The sequence below is a fragment of the Mus musculus genome, chromosome 17, assembly GCF_000001635.26.
Source record: "Mus musculus strain C57BL/6J chromosome 17, GRCm38.p6 C57BL/6J".
NCBI lineage: Eukaryota > Metazoa > Chordata > Mammalia > Rodentia > Muridae > Mus > Mus musculus.
The window spans coordinates 25,844,706-25,861,515 of NC_000083.6; the positions used below are offsets into that span (position 1 = coordinate 25,844,706).

Genomic DNA, 16,810 nt, shown 5'->3' on the forward strand with positions numbered 1-16,810 from the left:
AGGAAAGGGTGAGCTCAGGCCAGAAGTGATGCAAAGACACAATTTATGGGACAATAAAACAATGTATCGCTATAATAAATGCCAGTGTTTATTTCCTTAAACTGTACAAAATAAAAACAATAAAACAACCTTCATGTGAAAAACAACCCAGTATGCCAAGTTTTGTGTAGGAGGGAGTGGTTCTGAGGGTCAAAACCACACTTCACAGATTCTAAGTCACTGCCACACCCTCAGCCTCCTTGAATCTTTTCAGATTTCACCCAAATTCCAAACAATGCAGTTCTGAAGCCTGTCCCAGCCATCCTGGCTCGGCATACAGCAATCCACAGTCTGGCTTTTCTGCCTATGTTCCTAGCAATAGCTCAGGGATCGGTGACTTCCCACACCAGGATCTCGTTGTGAGCAGCTGTGAAGAGCAGTCTGCCAGATGGAGTGAACCTACACAGGTGGACCGAGTCATCATGGCCTTCCAAGTCCTGGGCAGTCCCTGACGCACAGTCTAGGAGCCTCATCATGCACTCTGTGGGTAGATGACAGGGTGCTCTGAGTACTGACACCTTGCTGGGAACCTTGCTGAGGGGAGCAGGGCCATGACATCTACGCCCCCAAACCTGCTATGGCTGAGGACTGTCAAAGCTGCCCTCTCTATGTGTGTCGACCAGCACTCACCAGCAAAACCAACCACCATGAGCTGAGATCCTGGGGACAGGCTCAAAGACATGGCAAAGAAGGGCAGAGGTGTCTTCTGTATCACCTGTAGGAAAACAATATGACACTGAGGTCTCCTGCCAGGGACAAAGCCCAGGCTCCATGGCCTTCTAACCCTATGACACAGCCCTGGATGTCCACCTACAGAGCAGTGATCGCACAAACCTGCTTCTGACGGAGGCTGTAGAAGATGACCTCCTCATGTGCACCCAGGCCCACACACACCAGTATCGCCTTATCCCAAGGGCAGAAGGCAGCAAGAGAGGGGGGCAGGAGGCCTGGAGCCTGTGGAAAGCAGTATGTTGTGCTGGGTTGTGCAGACTCCAATCCCCACCCACATGACCGTGGAACTCTTACCTCTGAGACAGCAGGTGCAGGAAAGCTCAACCATTCCAGGAGTTCACAGCGGTCCCGGAGCCAGTCAGAGACCCAGATGCTGACACGTTGGTCCCCACTTGCAGCCAGCCACAGTTCTACACCCTCTACCCCTAGGTCTCCATACTGGGAGAAATGAGGGATGTGAGAATCTGCTGCCTGCCCACAGCACCCCAAACCCCTCCCCACCATCACCTGAGCTTGCCTTACTTCTTTGCTCGTGCTCTGGATAGCAGAAATTGGAGCACCCCGGTGGTCACTGAGCACACGGAAGGTCATTCCTGTGCAGGGGTGGCTTATAGCCACAAGTCCGTCCTTATCTCCAGATAGGATGGTCTGACCTGTGGCAGATGGAGACTATGATGCCATTATGTGAGCCCAACCCACAACCTGGAAGTGTGGTGCAGGCTAGCTGAGGTGGGCACGTGACTCTGTGGCCGCGTCTGCTCACCGTCGGTGGAGAAGGCGATGGCTGTCAGAGCGGTCCGGTGGGGGTGCATCTTGAGTTCCATTGCTGTACGAGAGATACTGAAGACTCGAAGTGTGCCATCGCTGTAGCCGGCCACCACCTGCTGCTGCTCTGGGAGTTCACAGGACGGGGGCGTCCACGCAAGGCAGAGACAGCTCTAGTGTTGCATGGAGGAGAAATCAGCATGGCCCCAGGAAGGAAGAGGACAGAGGGAGCCGAGCACATGACCGACACCCTCCCCCCCCCCACCAGATCTCCCAACCTACCTGGTTCAGCACCTGAAACTGGATCACCAGCTCCATGCTGGCCAAAGACCACACCCTCACGCTCCCATCCTCACCACAGGTGGCACAGTGAGACTCACCGGGGCTGAAGACCACCTCGTTTACCTGTGGGACCCCAGGACAGTTGAGGGGATGCCCATCTGGGCCTTTCCCACTCAGATCTCCAAGCCAGGCTGCCCACACGGGAACAACTGTCTTCTGCCCAAGCCCACTTGACCCAACCACCTCCGTGTGAGGTACATACTGCTCCTAGACTTAGGGATGAACCCGTCATAGGTAGGGCGTGGAAAACCCCGGGAAACACTGACAGAACCTAGAGTATATACTGTGACCTGGTGTCTCCAGCAGGCTACAGACTGAAAGAGAAAGCACGAGCCACTTGGATATCCCCACTGCTCAGAGCTCAAGTGGCTTTGTGGCTCTTTATTCAGACTGCTGAATGTCTTGATGGAGAAAATATGTGTACCTCGTGGGCACCACTGAGAATCAGGATTTTTGGAGGCAGGTGGCACAGATGCCATGAACCAGTAAAGTTCCGTGTAAACTGATGCATAATAGCTCTTGGAGAAAATCCAAGGCTAGGGTTGCTCAGGAGTCCTGGGTCCCATTGCCATCCTGGGCTCACGAGGTTCATATCACAGCCTATGGGCCTGGAATGCCTGTCCATCCTTAGTGCTGGGAAGCAGTCAGGGCTGCCAGCACAGCTAAGGGCTCAAGACCCAAACCTCTGTGCGCGGGAGGGCATACTGGCTATTTGAACAACAGGAAACTGGCCATAGGAAAGACAGAAGAACTGAGACACAGCCTGGATGAACCTAGAAATCTGATGGACAATGAAGGAAGCCCATACAAGGCCATAGGCAAGATCTATCACATGACAATCAGGCATGAATAAATCCAGATAGTCCTATCAAATGGCAGGCCTGCCTAGACCTGACCACATCTGAAATACCCAGACCAGTTCCAACTGCGTATGAGCAGATACAATCAGAACCTGGCGGGACCGCCAGGATTCCACACTAGGATCCTGACGATGTCAGCAGAGCCAGCCTATGGGAAGGGCTAAGCAGGTGATGTGGGTTCTTTAATAAGTTACAAAAAGAAAAGACTACAGTCTTTTGAGTCTCCGAGTGTTACTCATGAGCTGAAGACACGATGACTGTGGTGGAAGAGATCGAGGCAGTAAATGGGCTTGCTGCCCTAGCCTACCCTACCTGGGCTGGCAATCCTGTCTTCCTTCACAGCCCAGAGAGCTCACCTTGGTCCTGTGGCCACTGATGAGGCGGGTGCTAGTGCCCTCTGTCCAGCTGATGTACCAGATGGTGCCAGCTGTGGTACCCACTACACCCATGTCCATGCCACTGTCAAAACTGGCACTCACAACAGCCCCATCCAGGGTCAGCTCACGCTCCATGAAAACAGAACTGGATCTAAGAGAACAGGGAAAGGAGTCTTGAGGCTGGAGACACAAGCCAGCGGAGTCTGCCAGGTGACAGGGAAACTGGCAGCTATCAGTCTGGTCCTGTGCTCCCGTGGGTAAAGGAACCGACCCGACAGGTCAGAGATTTTAAGCTTCTTTATCCTCGGTCTGCAGTGTGCAAGGCCCGTGCTATCTATGCCTGAGTGCACCCATAAAGAGGAGCCCAACTAAGACAGATATGTAGGGTAGCCCGAGACTAAGAGCTGTGCTATACCAGTGCTGGCTTGCAGGATCTGTCAAGGACTTGAGACTTTATAGCCAAACCCCAGGGGGATGATGCAGGCCAGAGGCCTACGGCAGCTCACCTGGCACTGGAGCCTTTGCGCCTTAGCTCTGGCACAACCCCCACAGCCCAAAGGCGCAGCCTTTTTGTGTTGCTCCCACTGATCAGTCTAGAGCCTGAACACAGCAGCACCCCTAGGAGACAAAGTGGGTATAAAATACCCATTTCCCACACTGTGACAGCCAGCTCAGCTGGAGGGTGACAGAGACTGTAGAACACTCACCGATCTCCCCATCGTCAGCCTCCCAGGCCAGGAAGCAGTGGCCAGTGCCAGTGTCCCAGACACAGACCTGGCCAGAGCTGGAGCCGCAGTAGAGCAGAGGGCTGGCCCCATAGCAGAGTGAGGTCAACTCGGACGCCCCCAGTTCCTCGGGGATTGGTTCCCGGTGTACCTGACAGACAAGTGTGGCTGTGGGTCAGTGAGGTCCTCAGACAACCGTTTCCCATTCTCCCAAGTTGCCCATGGAACGCCTCGGGGCTGGAGAGATGGCTCAGAGGTTAAGAGCACTGGCTGCTTTTCCAGACGACCCAAGATCATTTCCCAGCATCCACGTGGCAGCTCACAACTGTGTAACTGTTCAAGGGGATTCAGCACCCTCATACAGAGGCACATGCAAGTGAGACACCAATGCTAAAATAAAATAACACCTCAGTCAGCAGCCTGGTACCTGGAAGCAGGTGTCTGCCCCATGATGCTGCAGGAGCCAGAAGGTGATGGCATTTGTGCCCACACAGATGAGCTCATTGGCATCCCATGGGTTAAAGGCCACACCATGCACAGGCTCCAGGAGGCGAGTGGATGACAGGAGTTCATAGGTGGCCATGCTCCACAGGGCAAGGTTCCTGTCAGCATAGTCCCCTAGGGACATATAACAGGAATGTCAGGCATAGTCCAGCCACCAGGGCTCCTAGAAATCTACCCTCTCTCTGCTTACCCAAGCCTACCTACCCAGCGTTACAAGGAACTCATCATCTGGTGAGAAAGCCAGAGCTTGCACAGCTGTGTCATGATGGGAAAGGAGGTGCCGACAAAGGCCCTTGGGAACATCCCAAATTCGGATCTGGCAACGGGCAGCTGTGTTGCCGCAGCAGGAGGCAGAGGCCAAGATCTGCAGGCCGGAAGGTGGTCAGTAGAGACAGCTCCCATGCCTGCCCTTGCTGAATGGCAGGTACTCAGGGACATATCCTGCATGCTAAACTAGAACCACAGCCACCCTCTACTGTACACTGTGCCCCTGGACGTGGACAAGGGATGCACCTGGCCATCCTGGTTGAGTGCCAGAGTAGAGATCTCCTGAGAATGGCCAAGCCAGTGCCTCTGGGTGCCAGAATGCAGGTCCTCCACTACCACCAGGCGACCACAAGTGTAGGCAAAGAAGCCTGTAGGCAAGGGAAATGACAAGATCCCAGCACCGCCACTGCCGGCAGTAAGACCTCACGGGGCTTTGGCATAATAAGGGCATGTGCCAGTGCCCTACACTCTAGAAGCTTCAACTGACATCCAGTGTTTGTTCACTGTGGAGGACCTACCCTAGAGGATGAGACTGGACACTGCAGTCCTACCTGTGTCGGGCCTCCAGACCATGTTGGCCCGCCCATTCCCATTGTAGCCCACAATGGCCTTCAGTCGCAGCCGCTCCCTGCCAATGGGAGGGAAGTAGACACTCTGCAAGGAAGCAGACCCAGAAAGCTGGTGACCAGCATAGCTGTCCCCAGACTACACAAGTCAGCTGGTGACCAGCATAGCTGTCCCCAGACTACACAAGTCAGCTGGTGACCAGCATAGCTGTCCCCAGACTACACAGGTCAGCGCTAAGAGATATACAGAGTGGTCAGGTAAGGGACCTGGGGTATAAATCGGGAGGTGGGATCCATGGGAGCCAGGAACTAGGAACTTGATGCTCCTGGAGTACTGAGGGGCAGAGAAGGGCAGCAGCGCCAGTGAGAGACAGAGGTGGTGTGTGGTATCAACAGAACCAGAAAGCTGAGAATCTACACTATCAGATGGAGGCTGTGTGTGAGCAGGATGGAGTGGAAGCTCCCCAGGGGAAGACTGAGAGGGTCCATGATGAGAGAAGACGATGTTTAGACCCTAGCATGGTGTGCTGCTAACCTTAACCCGTGGTGAGGTCTTATATCGAGGTGTGAAGTGCTTGTAGGAATCTGGGCGGGTTGGGAGCCCAGCCTTCCCGCTCCGCAGGCTCCATTCACCTGACAGAAGAGACCATGGGACACTCAACTGTCTACTACCACCAGAGATTCCTCCCCAGACACAAAGCGCCCATAACCCTGCTAGGCTAAGAGCTGTGTACCACCCACCACAGGTATATCAGAACCCCCAGAGTCCTGGAGGTGACCTCAAGTCATCTTTCAGGAAAGATTACTACAAGCCCCCAAAGTGGCCTGACAGAGGTCTTGGTCTCTGTCTGAGGCCAGGCTTACTCATGTGGCTGTGGGGACTGGGACGCTCAGCTGGTGTCCAGGAGCTCCCTGCAGTCTCCCGAGGGGCATCCCCAGCACCACTGGCTTCCCTGTCCACGAGCACATGTGGGGTCGGGGCCTGGCCTTGGAGGAGCGCCTCAGAAACATGGTTCTCCTCACAGAGTCCTTCCTCATCAGACGTGGAGAAGGTGCCTACGGTTAGGACCAGCAAGAGAAAGAGCAAAGTCAGATTTGGTAGTGCACACCTTTAATCCCAGCATTCAGGAAGCAGAGACAAGTAGATCTCTGGAGTTTGAGGCCAGCCTGGTTTGTATGGTGAGTTTCAGGTCAGCCAGAGCTGTCTTGAAAGTGAGACAAATGTATACACATATCTAGTATCTGCTCCAGATACTCCTGCTGCTCCCTGGAGCTCACTGACCGGACCATTACAGTGTACAATTATCCAACACAGCCAAACCCCAGTTGCCAGGTACATGCTGTGGGCAGCAACGGGCTGTGGCTCCCACAGAGGAGGGCACAGACAGAGTGAGAGTCGGTCTTGAAAGAAAAAAGGAAGAAAGGGAACAACAGCTACCTGGCCCGACAGCACTAAGAACCAGCACACCATGTGACCACGTACACCCAGACCTGCCGAGGACCCCACCCTCACCAGTACTGCCGTCAAGGAGCCTGTCATGGCTACTCAGTGGAGGCGGTAATGCCTGAAACGGTATGGGCACTTGCTGCCGAGGGAGTCCACTGGCCCCGGATGCCAGGTCATCCAGCTGCCCCGAACTAGAGCCTAGAGATAGAAAGACCATGTCAGGGCTGGGCGTGCCAGATATGTCTCTCAGGGAGGAGGTCTCATCAGGCAGGCACAGGAGAGGAGACGGTGTCACTTGCCCAACATGACCACCAACCAACCCAGTGTCAGCTCCACACCAACTAACACGGTCATGCCCTCCTCTCCCAGCTAAGCCTGAATCACTCACCGGCCTCATGCCCTGGGGGTGCTTCATGATCACCTCCATCTCTGAGAACAAGAGAAGGTGTCAGGGGCCAGCCAGCAAAGGCCCATGCAGACATGATGAAGGGTAGACACTTGCCTCTCAGGGGTAGCCAGGATGTCCCAGAGGAAGATAGCATCCCCCACACTGATGACCTGCAGCTGATCAGGTGTGAAGGCTACAGCGTGCACAGGCTCTGAGTGGCCAATGTATACCTAGGGGCAGTAAGCACCACATATAGGGACCCAGAGCATGCCCAGGATTCTGTGCTCCCAGTCTCTAGGTATCCCCTTGTAGCATTTGGCCTCAGTAAGCAGCGAGTTCTACACATCACCTTCCATCCTTCCAATCCCTGCCTTCCCTCACTTGCTCCTCCATGGTCTCCTCAGCCACCCCTGGAGAGCCACAGCACACAACACATACCTGGCAGCTGGGGTTCGCCTGTGTTGGATAATCCCATACTGTAATGGTCCGGTCAGTGGCTGCCAGCAGCAAATGAGCATCCTCACTGAGAGCCAGGGAGCAGCAGGCTCTGGAGCGGACACTAGATAACTAGAATAAAGCATTCTCAAGATGCCCCTTTGTGGTAGAGCAGCTGGCACTGGGGCAAGGCTGCAGGAACAGGGAAGGGTCGGCAGCCCACTGCCTGTAGTGCCCTGACTCACCTCCCGGAGGGTGTGTCCTGACACAGCATCCAGTACCACAACCTTGTTAGAGGATGTGGACACCAGCAGATGGCCTGAGTTCCCGGGGCTGAAGCAGATAGCCACAGCCCAGTCCAGGTGGTTGCTGGCCAGGTTGAGGGTGCTGACATCAACACGGAGTAGCTAGGGGGCAAGTGACCACTAGCCTCCAATCCAGGCTTAGTGGGCACCACCCAGGGCTAGGGAAGTGGCTTCAGGAGCCCCCACCTGGGTGCCCAGAAATAAACCCCACTTAGGAAGCTGAGCTTCTGGAAAGCATGGCGAGGCCAAGACCTTCATTATCGGGGATAGGCCCTGGACTGCCCCTGAGCAACTGTAGCCTCGTGCCTATTCCTGTACACTTTATACCTAGGCAGGCAGAGCCTTGGCCTAGGGGGTCCCACACTCACCTCATCCAAAGAGGCCGACTCCACAATTGTCACCATGCACTTGGAGGGGCCCACAAAGGCCAGCCGGCAGCTGTCTCCACTGACTGCCAGAATATTGGGGTTGGGGCGACCATCCTGACAGACCATGTTGGCTGTAGCAGCACAGGGCAGGGGGTCAGTGGGTGACTCTTAACCCCATCCCCCCTGCAGCATACACTGGCCCTCTATAGTTTGCACAGAGCTCATACTTCAGGTCTCTCAGGCTGTCTCACACGACCACTTGGCAGGCTAAGTCAAGGAGAAACACTGGAGGCCCAGACGCCATCTGAATGGGTCTCTCACAAGTGCTTTCCCAGTGCAGTGCCCAGGCTGCCCACCTTCTGAAGCAGAAGAGGCACAGACCCTTATTGACCCTTGGCTTGTAAGGAGGGCTCAGAGACCCCTCCTTGGTAGGAGGCACATGACACAACACAGACCCTGAGCATGGAGGTAATGGCCGTGCCCTGATTAGATTTTTTTTTTTTTTTTGTAAATGTGACACAAGTCAGAGACACCTAGAAAAAAATACCTCTATCAGATTGGCCATGTGAGCAAAATTGTGGGAGCATTTTCTTGATTAATGAATGACTGATGTAGGGGGTCCCGCCCATTTGGCAGTGACACTTCTGGGCCGGTGGTCCTGGGTTGTGTAAGGGAAGCAGGCAGAGCCAGCCATGGGGATCAAGTCAGTAAACGGTGCCCCTCCATGGCCTCTGCTTCAGTTCCTACCTTCAAGTTCCTGCCCTGACTTCCCTGGATGGACTGGAAACTGAAAGATGAAATAAACTCTTCCCCAGCTTGCTTTATCAGAGCATAGAAAGCTAACCAATCAGAGCTCCCCAGTGCTTGGAACCACCGTGAGTGGCTAGGAGCCTGACCTGCCACACGTAGGACGCAGCACTGAGAGTCAGCACAGCTGTACTGGACTAGGGAGCCCTGAGAGCAGGAGCTGAACAGGAATCTGCCGTCAAGGGTGATGACCAGGCTGGTGATGGCCCCTCGGTGACGCCTGCAGCACACATGGGACACTCGCTGACCTTGGTCCTGGGAGCCAAGATGTGGTTTATGGTGGCACTGGCTTTCCTGCAAAGGATCCTCCCCACATGGGATCCCACAGAGCTCCTGAGCTTCCATATTCACTGGTGGTGCCCGTGTAGCCCTGCCCCTCACCCGTCCCCGCCCCTGGACACTCACGTGTGTTCTACCAGGACTCCAGAGCTCTCCAAGCTGAAGGAACGCACGGCCCCACTGCTGAAGCCACAGAAGAAGTTTGGCATTGTGGGATGGAAAGCAACAGCACAAGGGGTGTCCTCGGAGGACGAGAAGTCATACAGCTGGAGGAAAGAGACCACCATGAAGGGTGGGGAGGGGCCGAGAAAACTCAAGGGGCTGGGCGTGGTGGCACACACCTTTAATCCCAGCACTTGGGAGGCAGAGGCAGTCAGATTTCTGAGTTCAAGGCCAGCCTGGTCTACAGAGTGAGTTCCAGGACAGCCAGGACTACACAGAGAAACCCTGTCTGGGGGGGGCGGGGGAACCCTCAAGGGACAATTGTGCCCCATGTGATTTTTAACACTAAGTTCCAGAGACTGGGCCGGAAGGACCCAATTCCCTGTGGATCCCTGCCCTCAGCCTCTGGGTGTGGTGTCTGGATTTATCCCCTGCCTGCCTTTTGCCACTCCCTACCTGCTGTAGGGTAGCCAGGTCCCAGATACGGACAGTGTGGTCAAGGGACACAGTGGCCATCTGTCCCCGGTTCGGTTCTGTAGAAAGCGCCAACACTGGGGCCATGTGGGAGCGTGCCAACACAGTATACTCCCGGGAGGGGACATCCAGGAAGCCCAGGTGGCCTGAAGTGGTGGTGGACAGCACACGCAGGCCATCGGGACTGAAGGAGACCGAACTGACAGGGCCGTCGTGTTCTGTGGGAAGGGTAGGTCGACAGCCGCTGGGGCTCCAGGAAAGCTCACACCACACTATGTGGGTACTGAAGTACCCAAGACACAGACCCCTTGCTCCTCTGCTGCCAAGGTCTCCAAAGCTCTGAGAGTATCATGCCCACCAGCCACTGCTCCCAAAGCCCCGGTGGAAGTGGCCTGCTGAGAGCAGCACTGGTACTGCGAGGCAGCCAGGTTCAGGGCAGCTCCCTCACCCCATAGCTCACTGTCCAGCCCGAGACGAGTACTCCCAAAACCAGAGCCAGAGGATCCCAACCTTCCCTGGGCCAGCTCTCCCCACACCCACGCTAGGGTAGACAGATGTCTGCAATCTCACCGGCCTCTAGGAGCACGGAGGAAAAGTCCAGGGGCCAGAGTCGCAAGTAGCCATCCTCAGAGCCCACAGCACATGTGGCAGTAGAGACACTGAGGCTACTGATAGCGATGCCGGACCCTGGAAAAGGTAGCCATCAGTACCTCAATGTCATGTCACTTCCCCGAGGAATGGGTCCCCACCTACCCACGCTAAAGTTCTGCTTCTCGGCGAGGGGAGCACCAGGGGACCGTGCAGGCAGCAAGCGGCGGACGTGCTGCACCGACATGCGCTGGTGGTCAATCTCCAGGATGTGACCACTATGGCTGCACACAAAGCTACAGAGGGAGGGTGGAATGAGGTAGGCACTCAGGGTAAAGGGAGGGCTGGGTAAGAGCAAAGGTGGGGACTCACAGTGTGCCGGCCGAGGGGGCACAGTGGCCATCCAACGCCTGTGCAAAGGCAAGGTCAGTGAGCTCCAGTGAACAGTACTCCCCCAGGTCCACAGCGCAGGACCGAAGAACACCACCCCGCAGCCGCCAGAGCCTCACGCTGCCCCGACCACATGATGCCATCCTGTAGGTATGGAAGAGTAAGCAACGTGGAGCAGAGAGGAGCTGGAGGCCCAAACCCTGTCCTGGCACCACAGAGCCTGGCCACGTCACCTGGTTTCATCAAAAAAGGCCACCTGGAAGGCCCGAATATCGAAGTCAGTGTGCACTTTTGCAAGAACCACGACCTCACCGCCGAGGCCCGCCTGCTCTGTACTCCAGGCCACCACCACCTGCAACCAACATAGAGTGAACTCTCACGGCAGACACCAAGCCCCGCAGGAGCTCTGCCTAGCCCTGCCCTGTAAGGACTAGCTGAGCCCTCAGCCCCTCAACAGGTAGGGAGGGACTTTTCCCTGACACAGAGACCAACCAGCCCCTGAGCATCAGGTCTGCAGAGTGCAGCTGTAGCTGTCTATAAAGATAAGCAAAACCTGACTGAGACTGGGGCATAGCTCAGTGGCAGGGCAACTGGCTAACATAAGGCCCTAAATTGGATTCCCAGCATTCTGGGAAAAACGAATGTAGCTCACACTGAAACAATGGGTCAGTTCAGGGCAGCTGAATGCTTACAACTCTGACAACCCTGAACATTTAAATACAGATTTAGTGTATGTAGCCCTGGCTGGCCCGGAGCTTGATATGTAGACCAGACTGGCCTAGCGAATGGCCCTGTTTCCTGGGGGGAAAAAACAAAGCAAAGCCAATCAAAACAAAGGAATGTGCCATCACATCTAGGTCATCTTGATATTCATTTTCTCTCCCCCCCCCCCAGATTTATTTATTTTATGTATATGAGTACACTGCAGCCATCAGACACACCAGAAGAGGGCATCAGATCCCATTACAGATGGCTATGAGCCACCTTGTGGTTGCTGGGAATTGAACTCAGGACCTCTGGAAGAACAGACAGTGCTCTTAACCACGCAGTCATCTCTCCAGCCCCCATTTTAAAACAAGATAGACATACTATTTTAATAAGCAGAAATAAACAAAGACAAGATTTTTAGAAAACAAAAGCTGGGCCAGGGAGTGATGGCACACACTTTTAGTCCCAGCACTCAGGAAGCAGAGGCAGGCAGATCTGAGTTCAAGGCCAGCCTGGACTTCAGAGTGAGTTCCAGGATAGCCAGGGTTACATAGAGAAACCCTGTCTCAAAAAAAAAAAAAAAAAAAAAAAAAACAAAAAAAAAAAACAAAAAAAACCAACAAAACCAAATAATCAAACAGCAAACAAATAAACAAACAAAAAAGCAAGCAAAGGCTGGCTGGAGCGCACCACCCAAGCAACAGGTACCAGGCTTATTGGCACATTACCGTCCTCCCGTGTCTGTCCTTGCCCACACCGCAGAGGAGTGCCCCGCTGCCAGAGAAGCTGTGGTGTGAAAGATGAGGTCAGCATCTGATGAGGCATCTCCCACTGCCCCTGCTGCCCTGATCCAAGGCTACTGCACCTGAGGGAGCAGATGGTGTGCAGTGGGCTTCTGAAGAGAGACAGGCAACTCCCAGTCTGGAAGTCCCAGAGACGCACCATGCTGGGAGGCTGCACCTGAGCTGAGGCTAGCAGCGTATCACTGCCATTGAGCGCCAGGGCAGAGACCTGGAGATGTAGAATAAGCAAGGGAATGTAATATGGCCTGCAGGTTCACCTCTCCCTCTCCAGGCCCAGCAGGCATGTACCTTGTCGGTATGGCCAAGGAAAAACCTCTGCTGTCCAGTGTCAATCTGCAGGACAATTATGACTGCATGGCAGGGGTAAACAACAGCCACACCATCTTTGGTCCACAGGGCCTAGCATAGGAGGGCCAGGACCAAAGTCACCACAGAAACCCAGCCAGGTCCCTCTTGGTTGCTTAGAAGGGGAGTCTGACACACACATGTATGCACACAGCACACACAGGCATTTGGCCACCCAAAGACACATCACACACACACATCACACACACACACACACACACACACACACACACACACACACACACACACACACACAGAGGCATATGTGCAGAAATCAACTAAAGCCTCTTCACCATAAAAGACTGGTGATCTTGGTAGCAAAAGATCAAAGACTCAAAGACCACGCCCAGAAGGGCCTAGAGAGTACCCAGAAAGAAGAGAAACACCACTCCTTTCTAACTGAGGTCTTTCCTAGAGGCCCACTGCATAGCATATGCTAGAGCAGACTTCCCACATCACACCCAATTCCAACACATCTGGTCTGGATCAGAGAGACCCACACTCATAGAAGGTCTAAAGACATCACCAGGGCTGGAAAAATGGCGGCAGAAAAGGCAGCTTAGTACTCTTGGCGAAGACTCACGTTCTGCCCCAAGCTCCCACACGGTGGCTCACAGCTGCCTGTGACTCCTGTTCGAAGCATCTGATGCCCTTTCTGATCTCTGTGGGCTTCTGCACACAGGCAGTAAGGATACATATACATATAAAATAAACAAATCTTTATGGGACTGGAGAGATGGCTCAGCAGTATAAAGAACTTGGTTCCTTTTACAAAGGGCCTCGGGTTCAGTGTGTAGCTTTGGCTGTCCTGGAACTCTGTAGACCAGGTTGGCCTCAAACAGTTATCTGCCTGCCTCTGCCTCCAAATGTTGGGATCAAAGTGCTGCCACCACCTGGCTACATAAATTTTTTTTTAAAGATGTATTTATTATATGTAAGTATACTGTAGCTGTCTTCAGACACCCCAGAAGAGGGCATCAGATCTCATTACAGATAGTTGTGAGCCACCATGTGGTTGCTGGATTTGAACTCAGGACCTCTGGAAGAGCAGTCAGTGCTCTTAACCAGTGAGCCACCTCTCCAGCCCCATAAAATAATCTTAAAAAATTTTACACACACACACACACATCCGTATCTCAGAGCTCTTGGGTCTTTGGGAGCCCTTTAGCCCAGCAGACCTTACCAAGTGAACAGAGGGCACCCATGACCTAAAGACTCACATTAGCCCTCAGGAATAAGAGGTGGGCAGGGCAGGGTTTCTTGAGGAAAGAAAGTGCCCGAGACAGAACTAGGAATCTTTCCTTCCCTAAAACTCACTCGTCCCACCCAATCAAAACTGGCCTGGGAACCTCACCCATTGGGTGCTGTGACCCCCAAAACCGATGACGCCCTTGAGCCTCAGGACTGGGTCTGGGAGGAAAAGCTGAAATAGGAAAATGCAAAATGAGACTGGGGGAAGTCACTCTATCCCCTGCGAATGCCCCACTTGTGCTGCCTCTCAAATAAAAGGTGGGGAGGTACAAAGAACTCCTGCTAGAAGCAGTCTTCTGGCTGCAGTGGTAAAGTCTTTAGAAACCCCAGGTCCTGTCCTTTGACAGAATTGGCAACAGGAACAAACCCATCTCTAGAGGCCCATCCACTCTGGATGCATCTCAGGAGGCTCAGGTTAGCCAGCCTGTTATCTCACTAATGCCCAATGCCTTCAGATGGGCACTCACCCTACAGGAACCAATGTCCTCAAGGGCCATGGGCACGCCAGATGATCTGTCAGCAAGAACGTGTCTCTCGCCGGACACCGTGTGTGCATCGGGAACCTCATCGCGAACTGAAGGACGTTGGCTCTGGATGCTGGAGGCACTTACACTGGAGACTTCTCGATACCTGTAGGTCCGGCTGACCTCTGGAAGGCGACTAGATGCTGAAAGGACCTGGCATGGCTGTAATGGAACATGTGCCATCAGCACCCTTAGGGGCACCGGTCCCCAGCCCTTTCCCAAGCGCACTCACCAATGCAGAGCTACATGCCTGGGCCACAGGGGACTTACTGCTCAGCAAAGGTTTGCCCAAGACCCCTGGATGAGGCAGGTGCCGTGACATACGACCTAGGAAGACTACAATGGAGCAAAGAGCCAGGGAGGAGCAGCAAGAGGACCCATGAGGATGTCAGCCAAGGTGCAGGGAGGAACAGGAGGTTCCCCTCACCATTCTACAGATGCTATTCCATAAACGCTGCCACCATTCTATCCTAAACTCTGGCAGAGTCTCTCCAACACGAAAGCTTGGAGACCAGATGCCACTTGCATGGACCTTACGATTCTAGGACCTCAGAGGGCCACCAGCTCCGCCCTTCTCTGGGCCTATTTCCAGGCTGCCCCAGGCACATACCATGTGTAGTCTCCATGCTACTGATCCTCATTCAGGATGCCCCAAAACTGTTCCCACCAAGCCCTGTGCACCCTGTCGAACCACAGCCCACCTGCTTCTGGGGGGGAACAGCTCTTCTCATCCTGCTCATCAGGCACCTTGGAACAGTCACTTGGAAACCTTGTGGGGGGCAAACACAGGTAGAAGCAAAATCAATATCTGGGGACTAAAGGCCACCTGACCCCTCACCACCTGAGGTCCAGAGCTCCTCACCGAACGTGGATGTAATTGTCATGCCAGCTCTCCCCTTTTGGCACCGGGAAAGCCATTTCTCGAGGCATAGGGTTAACAGACAACTTTGCACGCCGGGCCTCAGTGACAGTGACAGCTACAATGAGCAGGACTGTTCTAGATCAAGGGACATTTGTCCTATCCCTTCCCACCCCAGGCAACATGCATTACCAAGTATCTGCCACTCCACCAACCAACCCACCCCAATGCTCTTCCTGGAGCTGGGAGCCCTGGTGCATGGCTCTCCTCTGAAATTGGTAAGTGGTTCTTATCTGCCAGCTAGCGGGAGGGTTCTAGCCTTCTGACTGGGATGGGGCATGAAGTGTGGGCCTCACCAGGGTCAAAGCACAGATCACTGGTGTAGAGGTTTCTGACTAGCAGGCTGGCACACAGCCTGATGCTCTTGAGATGACTATAGTGCCTGCCCAGGTAGAACATCAGGATGTCACGCAGGTCCAGCTGTAGGCAGGTCCAGCGGGCACGAGGAAGAGCTACACCTGCCAGGTCTGCAGGACACGTGCGAGGTCAGCACCTACCATTTTGTTGCAACCCCTCTCAGCCCCATCCCCTAGCTATCCTCAGGGCCACACAGAAGCACATGCCCAGTTGGGCCTGTACCATCCCGTTTTAGGCCTTCATTCAAGCCGTCCCTCTTGGACCAAATGTCACCACCTCTCCTGGGTGTCTTAGTCTCGAAGACAAAGGGGAACTGAAGCCACGTTGTGGAGGACTTGAACTCCTTAAAGAGGTTGGAGAAAGACACACGGATGACCTGGCCGTCCTATGAGGCAGAGCGAGGCCATTAGAAGGAGATTATGGCACGGTGGGAAAGCAGCAATAGACACCCAGCCCTCCTTCCAAGCTGGGCACCTCGGTGGACACGTCCAGGTGGATGACAAAGTGCTTGGTAGGCACAGGCCGGAAAAGCACATACAGGTACCGCCCAGTCAGCCCCAGAGACTGGGTGCTAGTTCTGGGGAGCTGGATGTAGTTGCTGGCAGATACAGACCCACGGATGCGATACACAGCGCTCTTCAGGACCTTGTCCTAGAAAGAGAGAGGTGCTGCAAACAGGCGCAAAACTGGAGGACAGTCACAGTGCCCACTGGGAGATTTCTCAGGAGCAGGAAGGACCCCGCGGCCAGTACCGTCACCACAGCCACATCTCCCTCTTTGCTGGACCGTTTCCACTCATCCACCCTGAAATGTCTGAATACATTGAGGAAAGGGTGCTGCCAGGCTGCAGAAGGGACGCCGCCTGAGCACCGATCTGGGGCAGCGCGCCGCGACCCTCCACCTCCGCCCGCGGGACGGGCTTCTGCACGAGGTCCAGTCACTGACGCGGCGGGGACCTCGGACCCGGGACTCCCGGGACGCGAGCCCTGACGACAGCGCGTCTCGCGCGCGCCGCTACCTCCGGCCATGGCGCTACAGCTCGCGCTTCCCGCCTCAGCTGACGCTGTCTTACGCAAAACACAT

General features: G+C 54.6%; 1 protein-coding gene across 1 annotated transcript; it reads right to left on the reverse strand.

The window, feature by feature from the left end:
- Positions 1 to 28: 28 nt before the first annotated feature.
- On the reverse strand, positions 29 to 16,810 carry Wdr90 (WD repeat domain 90). Its single transcript, NM_001163766.1, has 41 exons — positions 16,480 to 16,810; positions 16,202 to 16,378; positions 15,950 to 16,112; positions 15,667 to 15,837; positions 15,314 to 15,428; positions 15,153 to 15,220; positions 14,684 to 14,787; positions 14,395 to 14,613; positions 14,031 to 14,099; positions 12,620 to 12,730; positions 12,394 to 12,539; positions 12,257 to 12,314; positions 11,054 to 11,172; positions 10,803 to 10,964; positions 10,596 to 10,726; positions 10,413 to 10,529; positions 9,825 to 10,060; positions 9,333 to 9,472; positions 9,017 to 9,147; positions 8,121 to 8,251; positions 7,693 to 7,854; positions 7,451 to 7,579; positions 7,127 to 7,242; positions 7,013 to 7,053; positions 6,691 to 6,822; positions 6,042 to 6,233; positions 5,713 to 5,810; positions 5,163 to 5,265; positions 4,858 to 4,979; positions 4,549 to 4,708; positions 4,268 to 4,458; positions 3,823 to 3,991; positions 3,622 to 3,733; positions 3,095 to 3,266; positions 1,819 to 1,941; positions 1,535 to 1,709; positions 1,294 to 1,424; positions 1,066 to 1,209; positions 874 to 993; positions 670 to 754; positions 29 to 520 (listed from the first exon to the last, which is right to left on the reverse strand). Exons 1-41 carry the CDS (start codon positions 16,753 to 16,755, stop codon positions 363 to 365), a joined length of 5,679 nt encoding a protein of 1,892 aa, NP_001157238.1. The 5' UTR covers positions 16,756 to 16,810; the 3' UTR covers positions 29 to 362.

What these genes read in the sequence shown, in the direction of transcription:
- Wdr90 (NM_001163766.1), bottom strand. Translation starts at nt 16,755, where the DNA reads ATGGCCGGAGGTAGCGGCGCGCGCGAGACGCGCTGTCGTCAGGGCTCG. An exon ending in CAGGACACACCCTCCGGGAG is followed by an intron (nt 7,580 to 7,692) that starts GTGAGTCAGGGC and finishes GCTTTATTCTAG; the next exon opens with TTATCTAGTGTCCGCTCCAG. An exon ending in CACTCAACCAGGATGGCCAG is followed by an intron (nt 4,709 to 4,857) that starts GTGCATCCCTTG and finishes TCCGGCCTGCAG; the next exon opens with ATCTTGGCCTCTGCCTCCTG.